Source organism: Rosa rugosa, chromosome 1, assembly GCF_958449725.1.
Source record: "Rosa rugosa chromosome 1, drRosRugo1.1, whole genome shotgun sequence".
Classification (NCBI taxonomy): Eukaryota; Viridiplantae; Streptophyta; class Magnoliopsida; order Rosales; family Rosaceae; genus Rosa; species Rosa rugosa.
Genome location: NC_084820.1, coordinates 17,309,183 through 17,326,648, shown reverse-complemented (window position 1 = coordinate 17,326,648; position 17,466 = coordinate 17,309,183). Strand labels below are relative to the sequence as shown.

The 17,466-nt window shown below is 39.2% G+C and overlaps 2 protein-coding genes across 3 annotated transcripts; one reads left to right on the top strand and one right to left on the bottom strand.

The window, feature by feature from the left end:
* Positions 1-77: 77 nt before the first annotated feature.
* LOC133721713 (uncharacterized) lies at positions 78-3,518 on the bottom strand. Of its 2 annotated transcripts, XM_062148401.1 has the most exons (8): positions 3,099-3,213; positions 2,411-2,787; positions 1,991-2,228; positions 1,679-1,869; positions 1,280-1,515; positions 866-1,109; positions 669-776; positions 78-438 (listed from the first exon to the last, which is right to left on the bottom strand). In XM_062148401.1, exons 2-8 carry the CDS (start codon positions 2,657-2,659, stop codon positions 316-318), a joined length of 1,389 nt encoding a protein of 462 aa, XP_062004385.1. In that variant the 5' UTR covers positions 2,660-2,787; positions 3,099-3,213; the 3' UTR covers positions 78-315. The 2 variants fall into 2 exon arrangements, with proteins under 2 accessions (XP_062004385.1, XP_062004392.1); XM_062148408.1 differs by lacking the exon at positions 2,411-2,787 and having other exon boundaries at positions 3,099-3,518.
* Positions 3,519-14,911: 11,393 nt separating this feature from the next.
* Positions 14,912-16,363, top strand: LOC133721703 (LOB domain-containing protein 38-like). Its single transcript, XM_062148395.1, has 2 exons — positions 14,912-15,390; positions 15,489-16,363. The coding sequence occupies exons 1-2, from the start codon at positions 15,207-15,209 to the stop codon at positions 16,046-16,048; spliced, it is 744 nt and encodes a 247-aa protein (XP_062004379.1). The 5' UTR covers positions 14,912-15,206; the 3' UTR covers positions 16,049-16,363.
* Positions 16,364-17,466: the final 1,103 nt, after the last annotated feature.

Genomic DNA, 17,466 nt, shown 5'->3' with positions numbered 1-17,466 from the left:
TTAAAGTGTCTGAAATCTGCCCCTTGAACATTAGTTCTATCACTTCTATGTTAACAATTTGGGTATCTGTTAAAAAATAAGCAAAAGAAATGGGGATGGATTATTATATTTTCATACAAGGTAGCTGTTAAGTATAAGATACGCAATATATGAGAATTATGTCTTGTTTGGCCAGCTATCAGCTCCATTCTATATGTTTACTTGTGTTGCTAGCTTTATGATTGACAATCTGAATTCATACATGCATGTCTTAGTAGACATAATCGATATGGGCTGAAATGTTTGCTTTATTTCTCTGAGGACCTTTGACAACACTTATGTTGCTGAGCTAGGGTTCCTTGTCGTTGGCAAATTTCCATCGTAAGTACATTTTAGGACATCTGGTGTCCTCACTATCCGGGGACCAACCGGGACCTTGTTCGTTTTTGGTCGAATATCCTGTGAACATGCAAGATTTTCATTTTCAGAGAAAATGAGGTACGCATATCAATAATTTATGACAACAGTTACTGTTTACTGGATTAATTCCTTGTGAGCTTAGTTTATTTAACATGGTATATTTATTCATAGAAACGTTGTTTGATCAATCAGAATTTAGCGTCTATAGATAGCTTAATTGATCAAAGTAATAGTATGTTTTTGTTGGAATCTTGGCCAGAAATATATACCTGGTCAAAGATAGCTATTGGGATTGCTAGGGTTGCAACAGCATTGGGAGCATCGACTATTCCAGAAATTCTTCCCTCGCATGGACAGCATGACAGCAGAAGGTAGATCTGATTGTTACATGGTAGGCAGATCCTAGATCAGCAACGAAGAAGACTACAAACATGGTTATTGACATATGGAGAAAGAAAAAAAAAACCTGTTCTTTTGAGTATCCAAATTTAGAGAGGTAGTCGATGGCATTCAGTACTGCACGCTTGTAAGCAACAGTTGCATCTAGGTAGTGCTGCTTCCCACTCTCATCAACACTGATGCCCTCAAATACCAACCATTCCGAGAATCTTGGCTCGACGGGACCTATTTCAAAGATTGGATTCACATGAAGAGGAGTTGGCCCCATCGGTGTTAGGTATTCTTTCATTCCATCCCTTATAATTTCACACCTAATAACAAGAAATGAAATTTTATAAGGGGAAAGCTGCATTTGAGTGTTAAGATATTCATATAGAAATTTACACCTAAACATATATAAATGGCTTGGTATGTGTTTCAAATTCGATCTGAATGTTGAAAGCTAGCTACAATAAAGGCTAAGATGAGTGGTGAAATTTACTTGAGCTCCAGGAAACCACTCATCTCAATCGCACCACAGAATGCGATTTCACCATCTCCCTGTGAAAAGTGCATGTCACCAGTGCTAAGATTTGCTCCTTCAATGAATACTGGAAGGTATACCTTTGAACCTCTACTAAGATTCTTGATGTCACAATTGCCACCATTTTCTCTTCCTGGAATTGTTCTTGCGGCCTCCACTGCTATCTTTTCCCATTCGGGAGTGCCCTCTTTGATCTATGTAGGATGTAGCATAACAACGACACGTTAGTATAACTTGAATTTAGGCTGCAGAATACTATAGCTTTCATGCAGCTCGCAATTCTCCTATAGGAATTTGGTCTTGTGGGAGGTTTTTCATTGTTAGTTTGCCTCCCTACAAGTTTTCAAAGTAACATACCCCTCCAAGGACGCAACCTTTTGTTGATGGTAGGCTAGCCAAGGGCCGTTGGTGCACAACCTCACATAGTTTCAGAGACTTGATTCCATTTTCCTCAAGTTCTCTCTCCCTCTTATTCCATATGTTCAAGAGTTCCGTCGATGGTGCTGTTCCAACTATTCCAGGGTGTGTTAACCCTGGGAATCTCACTCCTACGGTGCACATACAAGTATGTAAATAGCAAAAGTTATAGTAGTATGTGTCTGTCTTATAGGCTTAGCGAAACACTGGGGTAGAGAGTAGGAAAAGGAAATAGGGTGAGATCAAATTTACCTGGTATTTGAGGAGAGTAGGCATATATCCCTTCAAAATACCAAATAGCTTTGGTTGCACAAGGAAAATGGTCAGTCAGAAATCCCCCTCCATTTTCTCTGTCGAATGTTGCTGTGAAACCCCATTCATCTCCTGGAAGAGGGCCCAAGTTGCATATCTCAACTACCAGAAGATCACCTGGCTGTGCTGGAATTCCAGCCTTGTCTGAAATCCTAATCGGTCCGCTGAGATAATGAACCTGGAGCAGTTTCAAACATTGTTGACATCTGACATCGTATAATAACCATACAATGTTCTTGTTCTTACTAATAGAAGATTATACATAACATAGTATCTTGTGATCAGGACGATTTTTTTCATTGGTTTTAAAATTTAAGGTTAGCATTAACTTTGTTAAATAGGATAGAACCATATACTTACAGTTGAGAGGTCTATGGTTTTTATGTCTACTGCAGAGTCATCATCATTAATAGCACCTCCAGTCCAGTCTACCATCTCTACTCTAAATAACTCACCGGTTTTGACCTCAGCCACCGGGGGTATGTCTGGGTGCCAACGGTTGTGAAGAGGTAGCTTTTGCTGCCATGGTTTGCTGCTTAAGTCAATAGGAACTACTAATCTTGGAGTCCGAGGAGCCATGGATGATTTAGGTTGAGAATCAGGAAGCATAGGGATGTATGGTTTATACTTATGACCGGCATCTATTGAGGAATAGGAACGGCGTTGTTGATGTCCATACAAGTGTTAGATGACAAACTGGGATAGGGTGACGAATTTTTCCAAGGGTCCCCAACGACCTTTGAATAAAAGACAAATACAACATAACAAAGTTCGCTTAATTGATTGATCAAGCATTAGAAGTTTGCAGATTGATTATAAATGTTTCGATGTTTGTATGGAGATTGATCAAATTGCCTTGTTCATTTTCTTTCTCATATATTAAATAACTTGTGGTCGAAGTCTTGGTGCTTGGATGAAAAACTTGGAGAATATGTTGTGGACTACTATTGTACTACCTAGTACTGATGCTTCCTAGAGAATTGAAGTTGCAGCTGCTCGGTAGAACTACAAAACATGCAGAACACACCAAAAGAAATGGGGAACTCACAATTGAAGGATTGGCATTCTTGATGTCCTCGGCAGTGTATTCCTTTGTGATACCTCCCCCGCTGAAATCAACCATTTCAACTCGAAAAACCTCTCCCACCGTAGCTTCTGCCACAGGTGGTATATCCGGGTGCCACCGGTTGTGAAGTGGAAGCTCCTGCTCCCATGGCTTCTTTTTCACATCTATCGGCACAACCAGTCTTGCTCCATAAGAAGAAGCCATTTTTGGTCTTGTTGAAGATGAGCAATGGTAAGATGATGGGTTGAAGATTCCTTGTTGTGGTTGAAGTGATGATATGCAGCTTTCATCTTAGGATTGAAGTTTGACAGCCATGATAGGCACTCAACTTTTTAGTTTCACTTGAAGTGCGTGGTGGACCTTTGTGCAGTGATTGAAATTTTGTCACAACTTCTTTTGCTGGGAATAAAGTTTTTAGCCGAGGTTTCGGAGAAAATTTAGCCACTCGATTAGGAACTGTGCCTGTACTTAGGAAACTTTATCTTCATTAAATTCGTTCACCATCTTAGACTCTAATCCAAGTATCTAACATCTAAAAATATTGAAATTCTGTACTTTAGATGCTAATAATATGACTGTTTTATGGTCAGAATGCTTTAGAGTCCAAAAGTAAGAACCATTTTGATTTGAGTAGCAAAGGGGATTCTATCTCAATTCTGCGGATGCTAATTGCGCTTATATTCTGTGATGGTCTAATATGGTTGCTTATTCATCGGCTAAGTTTGCGTCTGAACTGTACGTACTGATCTACTATATGAGAATATAAGCTGCTCTTATAGCTTGAATCCATCTTTTGATGAAATTGCTTCTGCTATAAAAGAAGTGCTGATCCCATCATCATTTTGAGATTGGAATTGGAATTGGCTTTCAAGCCAACCGCAAGTTGCATTCTGAGGACCCTACAAATCGGAATCTTTAGGATTTTGCCCACAATTTTCTTTATGATGACCTGAGCTTCTGTTTGTTCTGATAGGGAAATTGTTACCACCCTTTTACCCGGGGATGGTCCCAATTACAGCTGTTTGTAGGGTTTTTGTAATAATTTCATTAGGATTATGATGTGTCCACCATCTTGATTATGAAACCAGTGATGGTATCATTGGCATGACTAGTTTCATTAATTAGACTGATCATAAAGTTACTCCGATAAACATGGTAAAGTGAATACTGTAAAATAATTGTCAACATCAGAGCATAAGATAGGTGCAGTTATTATAAATTGCATGTATTTGGTGAAATCAAGTATTATGTTCACGTGAAGATTTAAAATTAAGACGTTTGAGTTTACAGATTCTATGTAGTCACTATCTTGTGATCATCATCTCATTTTATCAAAATTCGTTCTCAAAAGATTATACTTTCCCAAAACTCCACCATACTATTCTAGAGGATGAAGTACCAAAATTCGCCAAACTAACGGCCAGAGAGTGCCGACCTCCGAAGATGAGATAGTGAAATGCATCTGACCCTTGGTAGTTGTGAATTGCCTAGATGCACCTCCCGGATGAAATACAATTAAATTTCAATAGAATATATATTGGAGATTAACCTTATCTCCAAAAGTCCAAAGGTTATTGATCACCACCAACTACTCCATGGACGTACGGAATTGGAGTTTTTGTCATCAAATGGACCTTGTATCTATCTATCAGAGCTGAAACGATTGCAGAGCTTCTTTGTTTTGTAGTGGCGAGTTGCGACTGACGAACATACAGAGACTATATGTATGTGTAGGATAGGTATAGCTCAGTCCCCACCTCAAAAGCCACTATTTTGTTGCGGCTGTCGGCTGACCAGATCAAATATGGGAGACGCGTTAGTTCTAATTGGTCCCCTGATATCACCATTCACAGATCTCCAAACCCAGCAAGCTCTTATATGATGTGCTAGATAAGTTGAACGATGTATAGTTTTAGTTTTAGTTGAGACCTTGGGAGAAACCATGATAAAGCCGAGTCGAGCTTGAATTTGAGAATAATCGTTCCAGTATGAGAATTGTTGAGCTCATAAAATTTGAGAAAAACCATTAATTGCAGCCGAACTCGACCGTGTAAGTATTCATTTCAGCTCGGCTTATTTGTGATTTTTACTATGTCACTTGTACTTACATAAGTATTTGCCTAACCATTAACCGTGTTAGTATTTGCTACCGCTAAATCTCAGACATTAACATCACTCAAGATGTAGCCTGATTAGACGAATAGTTCAAAAGCCGAAAGAAAAGATAAACGTGATTAGATACAGTCATCTACACACTGTTTCCAAGTCAGGCTGAAAATGACCCTATCCAATGGCTGAGGAAACGTCGATCAATTACATAAACCTACGTACAGAGCACAATTATGTACAGCCACTCAGCTGGGTCCAGCTTATAGTATAAGTAATCCAATAAAAACGATCCAACGATAGTAGGGAGTTAGCTAGAGTTTCGGGTTTCAGACATAAACGGTTTGGATAATGAAATATAAACTGACAACATATTAATACAAAAAAGTGAATGAAATAAATAAATATCCACCCAAGAAGTTAACCGAAACATGCATTATCAAAATACGATAATCTCCCACTGGCTATTAATCTGGTGAAGAATGATGTTTAGAAACTGAAGGGCTTGCTATGGAAGAGGTGAAGCAGCTAATGGGTTTACTCTCGTTCATAATTTTTCTCATTGACCGCACAATGATAACTGCACTGCTTATTTCACTTGCTCAGTTTGCAACCTAAAATAATGGTAATTAGAGGCCAAGCCTCATTGGCTCATAAATCATATTAAAGAGGATACACTTATAACCGATTATATCCTCCTCGGTATAATAATATCATGCGCGTGAGAGGGATTGATGTTCCGAGTTTGAATTTGATCGGGCTTCAAATTACCTTTCAAAAACATTATCAAAAGTTCAAAACACGATAATCCCCCGTATAACAGGTTAGAGGGTCAATGGTCTCTCTGTTGCTCTTGTTCTGTGGGTTTGCTTGGAAATTGTCGGCACTTGCAAGTTGGAGGGTGACAAGTTTCATGCTAGTACTAGTGGATAAGGACTCCACCTCTTCACGTCTGCCCAGACTAGGACAATCCCTCACATTACTTCCCTAATTCTCACGCTTCTAATTATTAATTTCTTCACTAATGATCCGTATGAACAAGTGAATTACATTGCATATACAGGTAAATCATATCTGGGCATGTCTTATACTTAAAGTATCATACATCACTTAATTATAAATATCTAATTGAATGTGACACACAATTAAAACTTTCAGTATGTCGATATGAAAATTTTAAATGTTTCACAAATATTGTTGCAATCTTAATATTTGGAGGATAATGTCCAAAATTATCAATCAAACTATACATACATGTAAAAGCATTCACATGGCCTACTTGTCCATTTGTGTAACACGTCTCCTTCATTCACTCATATATGGTGACAGGGACGGAACCAAAAATTTAAGTTGAGTGGGGCTAATTTTACCTTATGTTTTCCTAAGTTCATATAAAGTTTATTTGTCGTATTTTGACTTCGATGAGTTCGTATGGATTTAATGGCTTCGTGCAGCAAAACTATTATGTTAGCTTCTACATCTACTCAGTACCCAGGGCATCGGTGCCGGTAGCATCAAGATTTGACTGAAATTTCAGTTTGATTGATTTTTCGTTAGTAGTTTGGGACTTGCGGCTTAGCTTCTTTTAATTTTTTTTGTGATTGGTCACAGTTTTCAAAATATACGTTTTGTCATTTCAAGAAGTACAAGGTTTTGCTTGTATCAATCTTTTAATATTTTTGTATTAGCATGTACTTACTCATATATAGTTGTTTTTCTCATGCAACTCTAATCTTCCATCTATCTTCATGCATTTACTTGTTTGTATACACTAAATATATATAAGATATTTTTTTCTCTAAAAAAAATGGGGGGTGCTGCAACACATCCCAGCACCCCCTTGGTTCCGTGCCAATGGTGATGTAATGTGGACATGTTGGTATACACAACTGGTAGAGTGGTCGGTTATCAAAATTGCATGTCTTTGCCTACATTTGCTCGTACTATTGATGCATCTGGTGTTTGGTGTCTATAGTGCATGAAACGCATCTCGATATATACCAGATATAGATAAACAAGGCTATGTAATCTCCACCAATCTACCATTATGGATTATATGATGACAGGGTAAAATCTTTATATTGTACTCGAATTATTACAAAATTCATTTTTTAGTACTTACAAATTTTTAGAGAGTCTAATAATACATGTAGTATCCATCCCTTAGCCCTTTATATACTTTTTTATATAAATATATACGTAATTGGTTTATATAATTAGCGAGCCGAGATACTTGCAGTTGAAAAAAAATCTGCTTCAATATCTTATGTAAGAAGGATATATTAATTCTGATTTAATAGTTTTGGAATCAGATGGTTTCTTCTAGCAGCCAAGTGAAATGAACCTTCTTTGCTTCTCCTATATTTTAAGGAAAGAACTGTATGTTATGTTTTCAAACCAGTACTATAATTTGATACCATTACCTTTTCTGTGGGTAAAGTACTTGTATGCGGCGACGATAAGATTCCACAATCAACTTCTGATTAGTTGCTAACTTCCGTTGTAGAATCAATAATTGATAACATCAGCTCCAAAGTCTTTGTTTTTGTTTAGCTGCAAAATGGCATTACAAAATTCTAAGCATCTCCAACAGTAGGAATTATTTTTTAGTTAAATTTAGCTAAAATTGTGAAATATAGCTATTGATTTAACAATGTTGCTCCAGCAGTAGTAGCTATTTATAAATAATATACTATATTTTATCGAATCATAAACTGACATGTCGACAAAAGAAGAGAGAGAAATATAACTTTTGTTTTAGCCATGCATGATTCTCTAGCTAAATATAGCTAGCCAATTTAGCTAAAGCTAAATTTAACTTAGTTATAGCTAGTCTATTGGAGTTGAATTTTGCTTTAAAAAATAGTTATATAGAACTAAAATTTGAATTTAACTAGTCTGTTGGAGATATGCGATACATAGGACTGATAGGAGTAATCACACCGTCCCGATATTTGTGCAAAAAAGTTTGAGATGCTTCGACTAAAATTATTATATATTGAAAATACATATTAATCTACTTCAAAAGAGATGTTGAAAGTAATTGAGTCGACCTCAATCGTAATTTTTTATTTTATTTTATATCCATTAAGCTAGATAAATGGTGAATAACTCAAAGCTAGCTCAAGCACTTATTACTACCTTATTGGCATCAAACAGTAACCTGAGAATAATTGCAAGTCAAGTCCATGATACTAAACTCTTAAACCTAGCTGCTCTTTCGCTCTGCTAGGGTTTTCAAAGACCTCCTTATCTTCGTAATACCTGCATCCTTCCACCATGACGGATCCTATCTCCAATCTCGCGACTGCCTTTGCTCTCAATAACAATGCTTACGTTGACCTCGAACTGGCCGGGGAGGCGGCTTTGCACGACAACCACCATTACATGGTGAGACAGTTACTCACACGGCGGTCAGATCTTGCCGGTTTCATTGGTTCGATGTCAACCATATGGCGTATGCATGGAGGCTTATCAATCAGATTTGTTGGGAATCGATTAATGTTTCAATTTGATAGTGAAACAGATTGTAATCGTTACCTACATGGAGGATCATGGTTTTATCGTAACATCATGTTGCTGCTAGCTCTGTATGACAGAATCTCGAATGTTGAAACAATTCCGATCCATTCCCTCGAACTCTGTATCACGCTACTTTACGTAATAAGCTCTCTCTCTATCTATCTATCTATATGATTGGATCTGCAATAAGTAGGGTTATGAGGCTTGACAATCTGGCGTTGAAACGCAAAGATGAGGAGCAGAGAATCAGGTTGATTGTTGATACCAGAAGAAGGTTTAGGATTTTCAGAAGCTTTTCTTTATCTGCACCTATTGAAATGGATGTTTCGATTGTGTATGAGAAATTAGAGGTTTGTATCGTGATTGTGTGCTGTTTGAGCACCCAACTGAGGGATGTGATTGGCTCTTTGTGAAAGAAGAGGAAGCGCTCAAGTCTGCAGCTCAGTTGAATGCCATGGCAGATCTGACCGTATTTACAGTTGCAGGCCCATCTAGGGTTCCATTTGGTAGCAGCAGAGCTGATGCAAGCAGCTCTCAGCTAGGGCTTCGACTGGTACAGGTTTTCTGTCTCTAGAGGCAACTGAGCGTGATCCACAACATCAAGGCCAAGAGGCCTTTATTTTGGAGCATCTCAACCAACTTGCAAGCTATCGGGCTATTGCAGAAACTGGTGAAACCCGGGCCTCCTCCTATGGAGCCTAAATGAAGCTTGGTTAGCAGTATATTGCATGGTTCACCAAGTGAGAAGTTTATTTAAGCCTGCTAACATGGTGGTTTTACATGCCGGACTTTGGGATTAATAATGCCAAGGAAGCTGCTATCATAGTTAGTGGGCAGAAGAGAACTGCAGAGCTGTCACTCATGCGTCCTGGTAAGAAACTGTTAGCATTACCAGCCCTGCTATGACTGGGGTTGATGAGCTCTCTTTGGCTTTACCTCAAAAGGATGATTGTTTGATCATCTCTCCCCAAAAGAGGAAGCTACGCCGCCCTAAGGGTTCAAAAAAATAAGGCCAAAGTTTCTACTATGGAACCTGAGAAAATTGCTTGAGTCAAAGTCAAAGGTCGGAAGAGATTTTTCAAGCTTCTTAAAGAAGAAGAGGTGAGTGACACCTCTCTTGTGAGAGAAAATATTGATCAAGATGAAGAAATGATGCCTTTAGCTGCTGAGAATGCACCAATTGAAGAAGTGATGACTTCAATTGTCAATATGGGGATGCCTGAGGTTGTGAAGGACTCAAAGGATATGGTGGAGGAGTCATCTGCGGTTGAAAAGGGCTTGATTCTAGTTGAGGAGATGATTACCTCAACAATGGAAAGCGAGGCTATTTTATCTTTTGCATGAGTGGGAAAGATTGACAAGTAGCTAGTAGCTTCGTAGGTAGTTTTATTTAAATTCGGAGTTATATAGTTACTTGTTTTTGCGCTTCATTTCGAAAGGTAGGTGTGCTTAGAGGTCACTTCTCTTTAGTGTGCTTGTGTGGTGTACTTTGTGTCATGGCTTTTTTCTGACAGTCCTATGGATAGGCCATTATTGTACTACTTGCTGAAATGCATAATGAGATTGACTTTTTCAACTCAAAAAAATCTTTCATTCCTCCTCGAGCTTTAATAGCATCTAATTATATTTTTGTAGGCATCGACATTTAATTTAACCCGATCATCCACATAAACCCTTTAGATACACATGCAACTAATATCATAGCTAGAACTCACTTAGTAGTTGGTACTTTAAATTTAATAACGCATTAGTCACTTCCAACCTACCCAATACCAAATTTAAGTCAGAGTTCATATGCTCCAAATCCTTCATATGTTTTAACAAATTTGTTAATGATATTAATATATATCCTTTATATATAATATAAAAAAATGAGGATTTCTATTGGGATTTCCAAACCTCTATATCTTTTAAATTATTGAATTACATATATATCCTCTTGCAAAATGACAATTATAGACAATGAATTATAATCAACTAGTATTTTCTTTACAACCCTTTCCGCCTAGTTTCAACACAAATTACATACTAAGAAATTGTTCCAAAACTTTTATTGAGTTCCTAGTCTAGACTTCGTTCAAGGTTTGGTTGGAGGATGAGAGTTTTGGGTGGGAGACGATGGTTTTTTTTTTCCCCTGCCTTGATGAGCTGTGTGTTTCTTTCTTTGCTTTTTTTTTTTTGTTCCGGGTTTTTTTATTTATATCAATTTCTGTAACGTTTCATTTTTCAGAAGGGTTAGAAACATAGGAATCATTGTCTAACCGTTTGATTTATGACCTTTTGATCAATTTCTAAGTTATGACAGTTTGATTCATGATTTAAAGTTCTAGAAATCTATTTTGGGCATTTTTCAGGTTTGCATGTAAAAAAAAAAAGAAGAAGCAAGGAATGGAGGTGTAGTGAGTGAATTAGAGGTATAATGAGTATTTTATTGTCTTGTATGTGAATAGTATAACTAAGGTTATTTGAGGAATTCAAACGGAGGTTTAGTGAGCAAAATTTTTTATTTAAAAGCAAAAAGGAGGTGTAGAGAGTATGAGAGGTCAAATATGAAAATTTGGAGGTCTCAATAGAAACTCTCTAAAAGAATCCCCACTTATAGAATCTTACTAGAAATTACTCCACTTAATATTAAGAAACTAAGGGTTGGCCATATTTAAAAATGGTCATAATCATGGGGAAATACATTGTGAACCACTTCTTTAGGGTTTAAATTATTTGTATGGCCGAAAAAGAAAAAAGAAAAAACATATGCCACAACTTTCTTTTGCCAAGAATTATATGCTACTACTTGAAACCTCAAAGAGAATAACATCTTTTAAAAATGTGGAGGAATTAACAAGCTTTTCCAAAGTTCTAAAGAATCTAAACCCTATGCCACCCCCTCCATGTTACTCCATGTTTGGTAGCATGACATATATAATCAAAATATGTATTATAAAAAAAAAAAATCCCCCTATACATAAATTAAAAACATAGGCAACATGAACCCCATACCACCCCACCCCAAGCAATCACTTACATGCTTAGTTTTAATTGCACCTCAGAATCCCAGCCCATAATATTCATCTATCTACAAAATTTTTATCTAATTTCAAAGCTCCTTCTGCTCCTACAAAATTTGCTCCTACTTGGCTAGAAATGCCAATGGCTTGTGTTTCCCGATCTCGCACCAAGAAGAAGAGCCCTGGCTCAATGATTAAGAGGGCTTAAAGTATCATATCCTTTCAACCTTTCCCCACTAGCAAATACTATATATCTGTACTATAGTTTATGAACCCTAATTAACTAATCATGATGTGAATATTTGCCCTTCATGTGCACGCCATACCATACAAATACAATATAGTCATGGACAATTAATAGTAATATTAATACCAAAAATTTTCTATTTGATGAATGACATATATTAGACGGAATCCAAATTTTTAATTATCAAATATACTCATTAAATAATGTGTCAGTACAAGTTATCTGTATTCCTGGAATATAATTTGAATGGTGAATGTGTAACTTCTAAAATTAATCTTTTTTGACTTTGTCAAGGAGAACTCAAATGCTTCCTAGGCCCAAGATAAACCCCTTCGGCGCATGTGAAAGTAATCTAGAGTTTGAGATTTTTTTATCAGATTGGATGTACCTGAATGGTCATTTGAGATATTTTTTTTTAAATAAGCGAAAATTACAATATAGCTGAAATCAGTTATGATATGAGCCTATGAGGTCTGCTCAAATAAAATGGCGCAGTATATCTTGGTCAAGGTTAATTACTACAGATTTAGATAAGTGAATCATTACGACGCACGTCATTGATGTAAGGAGTACGACAGTGTTTTGCATGCGTTATCTAATCAGCTTAAGTTTACGATAAAGATTGACAGAGTGTGGTAAGACATCACTTTGTGATAATATATATATTTTTTTTTGAGTTGAAAATATTATTCATTATGCAATTCAGCAAACAGTACAATGATGACTTGCCCGTAAGGGTAATCAGAATAAGTCATCACATAGAGTACATATCAAAGTACACCCCTAAACGAGCATACAACTACACACACACACACACACACCTAGCACACCCACCTTTTAGGATTAAACGCAAAAACAAGAGAATAAAACTACCCCAAGAAAGAATAAAGTAACCAAGAAGTAGTCCATCTCTCGTCGACCTTTCTCACTTAAGCATAAATTAAATCATTGGACGTGTCCTCAGAAGAGGTAGTCACATCCTCAACCAGAACAGAAGCAGAAGCCTCCACATTTGGGTTAAGAAGATCACTCAAATCTTCCATTGCCACCATGTCATCCTTTTCAGCAAACCCATTATTCAAAACCATCAGATCAGTAGCTCCCATTGGAACCTCCAATTGGCGAGCTTCTCCCTTAGCATCTTCCTCAAGCATTTTAAGGAATCTTTTCCAACCTTTCACCTTAGAATGAAGCTTTGCCACGGCCTCCTCCTTCTTTGCAGCTTTGTGTTTGTTCTTAGACCCTTTAGGGCAACCAAGCTTAGTCTTCTTAGGAGAGATCAACAAACAACCTTGCTCTTGGGGTAATGAGAGTTCAATGTCTTCATTCACCAAAAACTTGGGTGCAGGAAGGGGCAGGAGACGTTTTCCCAGTTTCAACAGGGTAACCTCTGTGTTCCCTTTTGTGGCCACTGAGCTCCACAACTGCATGAGTCGCCGATACCAGGATCAACATAGATCCTTTCTTCAGCAGCCCCGAAGCCTGAAAGCCAGAATTCAAATGGGAGAAGAAAACAGCCTGGTTCTTATGCTTGAGGGCTTGTGCTGCTGCAGCTTGGGACAGAAACCCCAGGTCACTTAGGATTCTAGGGTTGCTAGGAGCCCTAGGAATGTCGGAAACCCTAGCTACAGAATCAGGGCGAGGGTCTTCCACCGCTGTCACAAGTGACAGCCCTGCCATCTCACCAACCGGAGCCCCTACCAGCAGATCTTCCTGCTCTAACAAAGAGAAGACCGCATCCTCCACATCATGGATGAACAACCCACAACTTTGGCATAGTCCTTTCACCCTTTCATAAACAAAGGATAAGTCAACCACCACAGTAAGAGAAAGAAAACTTACAGTAGAACCGGAGGCGACGCCTTGTATCAATCACTAGCCGGATGCGCTGTTCTTCATCCGTGCGACGGAGAGCCACCTGGTCAAACCTCTCCATTCCCGATAGAGGATCCAATCATGGACAAGGCCAGTTTGTTGCGCAGCTTCGATGGCAAACCTCTTACTGCCATCCAGATTTCCATGGAATTATGAAGAGGAACAGAGTCGATGGCCGACACACGGTCGTACGACGCAACAACGAGCATGGTGCTGCGATAAAACCAAGGATTGCCATTGAGATATTTGTTCCGATCTGATTCACGATCAAATTGGAACACGAATCTCTCCTCCACAGCATGCACTGAGAGCCCTTGTCGCATCCTCCAGATGGTAGTGATGGAACCAACCAAACCAGTGACATTAGGGTTTCGAGTGAGAAGTTTCCCCACCATATAGTGGTGGTTATCCTGCAGAGCCGTCGCACCGGCTGCCCCGAGATCGATATGCGCCTCATCAGACAAGGCGAAGGCTACAACCAAGGTGGAGATGGAATCCGCCACGGAGAATTGTCAAAGACGTAGCCCGTCAACGATAAACCCTTGCAGAGAGGATGCTAGGTATCACTATGTGATAACTTTATTTACTTTCGAATAATACCAATGCTTTTATTTTTCATCTAAATTCATCCCGTTAAAAGATTAAGAATTTACTTTTGAGATAAAACTTTTTTCACTAACTTTTTTATCTGAATTCATCTGATGTGAATGAGTGATCATTCTGATTAGTTATGATTATATTAAGAGCTTTAGGTAAAACAAAGCATCTAATCTAACCACAATTGTTTGATTGATTAGTGGGTGTGACGCAACCCCCCCCCCCCCCCCCCCTCACAAGTTGAGGTACTTGAGGATAGCAAAAAAGCAAAAGAAAAATGAAAAAATTTATATGAAAAGGAAAGCCCACATCAAATATTCAATATATCCACAATCCAACGGTGGAGGAACATCCTGCGCGGAAACACGGAGCCGCTCCTCGCCCTAACTCCTTGGAATCTCCTCATCTCCAACAATCAATCCAAAACCCACCTCATTCCCCATTCTCCATTCCCAACTCAACCCCACTCCTCCTCTCTCCTCTAGTTAAATAAAAACCCGAAACCCACCTTCCTTCTTATCTTTGTTCCCATTTATATACCACCTTCCTCCTCATCTTTTGCACCTTAGCTTTTCTCAGCTCTCTCTCTCCCTCTCAAACCTCTCCCTTGACTCCTCCTCTTTCTTGGGCCAAAAGAAATCCCACTCCCAATTCTCTTCTCTCTTTTTTCATGTAATTCGATTCCCCGGTTTCGACTACCCCGTAAGTTTTGATATCACTTTCTAGGTCACCATCATCATGAGCTGCAACGGCTGCCGAGTTCTGCGCAAGGGCTGCAGCGAGTCCTGCATCTTACGTCCTTGTCTGCAGTGGATCGAAACGCCCGAAGCCCAGGGCCACGCTACTGTTTTCGTCGCCAAGTTCTTCGGCCGTGCCGGCCTCATGTCCTTCATCTCCGCCGTACCTGAACCCCAGCGACCCGGTTCGTACTCCTAAACAAATACAAACTCCGACCCATTTCCCCCCTTTTCATGGTCTCTAACACATCTGCTTTTGATTTGATTTGGAAATGTTTCTCAGTTCTGTTTCAATCTCTGCTATTCGAGGCTTGTGGCCGTACGGTCAACCCGGTCAACGGAGCGGTGGGGCTGCTCTGGACCGGGAACTGGCAGGTGTGTCAGGCCGCGGTCGAGACGGTTCTCCGGGGCGGGACTCTGCGGCCGATTCCGGAGCTGGTTTCGGGTTCCGGGTCGGGTTTGACTCCGGACGAGGCATCCGAGGCTGACGGGACCGCCTGTACGGACATGTGGAGGCTCCGAGATCCGACTCACAATTCGGGTTCTTCTTCCCGGTTCACCAACTCCCGCTCCAAGGCAGCTTCTTGTTCTCCGACGACCAAGCGCAAGAGACCGGACGACGAGTCGTTGAAGGTGCTGCAGCACGCGGATCTGGACCTCAGGTTGACTCCCACCCTCGCTTTCAGACCGAAGCCCAAACCCGAGACCCGACGACCCGGCTCCCCGTCCATGAACTCCGAGGAGTCGGTGGTCACCACGTGCTTCGAGTCTACCGGGTTCGCGGAGCAGTACCCGAACCGGAACGGAGGATCCGAGATAAAGCTACTCAGCCTGTTCCCTTGAGCCCTTAAAAACCAGACAAATTGGTTTCTTTGTTTTTGTTTTTGGTGAATCTGACGTTCACGTAGTGATCAATCCCATGTAAAATCCTCCTCGAGTTTCCTCCTTTTCCTGGGGTCTTTTTCTTTTTTTCCCGGAATCCATCTCCGGCGAGTTTTGCTTAGTTGCCCGACGGCACAGGATTTCTCTATTTTCATCTTACAGTTTATAGAGATCGAAGAGAGAAAGATGAAGAGCTTTGTCGGTGGTTCTTTTGTTTAGCTTCAAGCTAGCTATGAATTAATGAGTAGTACTATGTTGTTCTTGTGTGACATGAAATTACTGCTAATGTTTTCTATTTCTAGAAACTTTCTTCTAGAATTGTTTCCATTTCCAGAACTACTTAGATGGTGGCTTGCATCCATCGGAAAACTTATGAAAATGCAGATAATTTTCTGGTTTTGGACTTTTGGTTAGCTTCTTCCTCAGCTAACTCTTATCTTCAACTGCCAAAATGTGCTGTTGCTGAGTCAGAACATTACCCATTAAAACACTACCCACTTCTTTTCCATTTTTTTTTTTTTGTTTACTTTTTTCATCTTAATTCTTAATAGCAAAGCAATGACAATTTGAGCTTTTTGGAGACAAATTGGTACCGTGAACTAATTCATGCTCACATTAAACTACTCGCATTAATTTTATGGGCATGAGTAATTAGACAATGCAAATTAGTCCGTGAACTTCTATCTCTCTCGCCGTTGGATTTTTAAATATTTGTGTTTGTACGGGTAAAGTTGGGTTGAGCTCATCTCAACTTCAATTTCAATGTGTATAAATTTGTCACCTTTTGTAGTGAATCAAATAGTGCATATACATTATTACAATTTGGAATAGTCGTGTGTTGGAGTAAATTATACTTTCTAAGTGCGGGGGTTAATTTAATAGTCAAACAACACTTAAAAGCAAACTTACGTGCAAATTACGTCTCACCAACTTTTATAATTAAGATATTGTGAAAAGTAAAAAAACCATGCAATACGAATGTTTTATCATGTTATCTACGATTCTACATTATGTTAGTTAAAGCACATGCACTTACGTGCAAACTGCAAAGTACTTATATATTACAGAAAATAGCAAAATGGCTCCAATACACTAAGATAAGCGGACGAAACCTTCTCGTCGGCGATCGCGGCGGCGCATACTAGCTAGCAAAACTTCGTTGGTCCATAGACCCTTTCAGTATACCCATGAGGTTGCTTGTTGATTAAGCATATGTATTTATGAATTGTTGCATAGTTGGAGACAACTCAGAGGTACCTTCTCAGGTTGCTTGGATGATTCAAACTCTTAACCCAGGATACTGGAACACAACACTTGCCAAATACATCGACACATTTTACTGGCGCCAAAGTAAAACGGTGAAAACGACATGCACATCG

Bases quoted from the DNA above. Each gene is read 5' to 3' on its own strand.
- LOC133721713 (XM_062148401.1), bottom strand. From the start codon at position 2,659: ATGCTTCCTGATTCTCAACCTAAATCATCCATGGCTCCTCGGACTCCA. The intron at 1,516-1,678 runs GTATGTTACTTT...CATCCTACATAG, and splicing joins AAGGTTGCGTCCTTGGAGGG to ATCAAAGAGGGCACTCCCGA. The intron at 439-668 runs GTATATATTTCT...GCATGTTCACAG, and splicing joins CAATAGCTATCTTTGACCAG to GATATTCGACCAAAAACGAA.
- LOC133721703 (XM_062148395.1), top strand. From the start codon at position 15,207: ATGAGCTGCAACGGCTGCCGAGTTCTGCGCAAGGGCTGCAGCGAGTCC. The intron at 15,391-15,488 runs GTTCGTACTCCT...AATGTTTCTCAG, and splicing joins ACCTGAACCCCAGCGACCCG to TTCTGTTTCAATCTCTGCTA.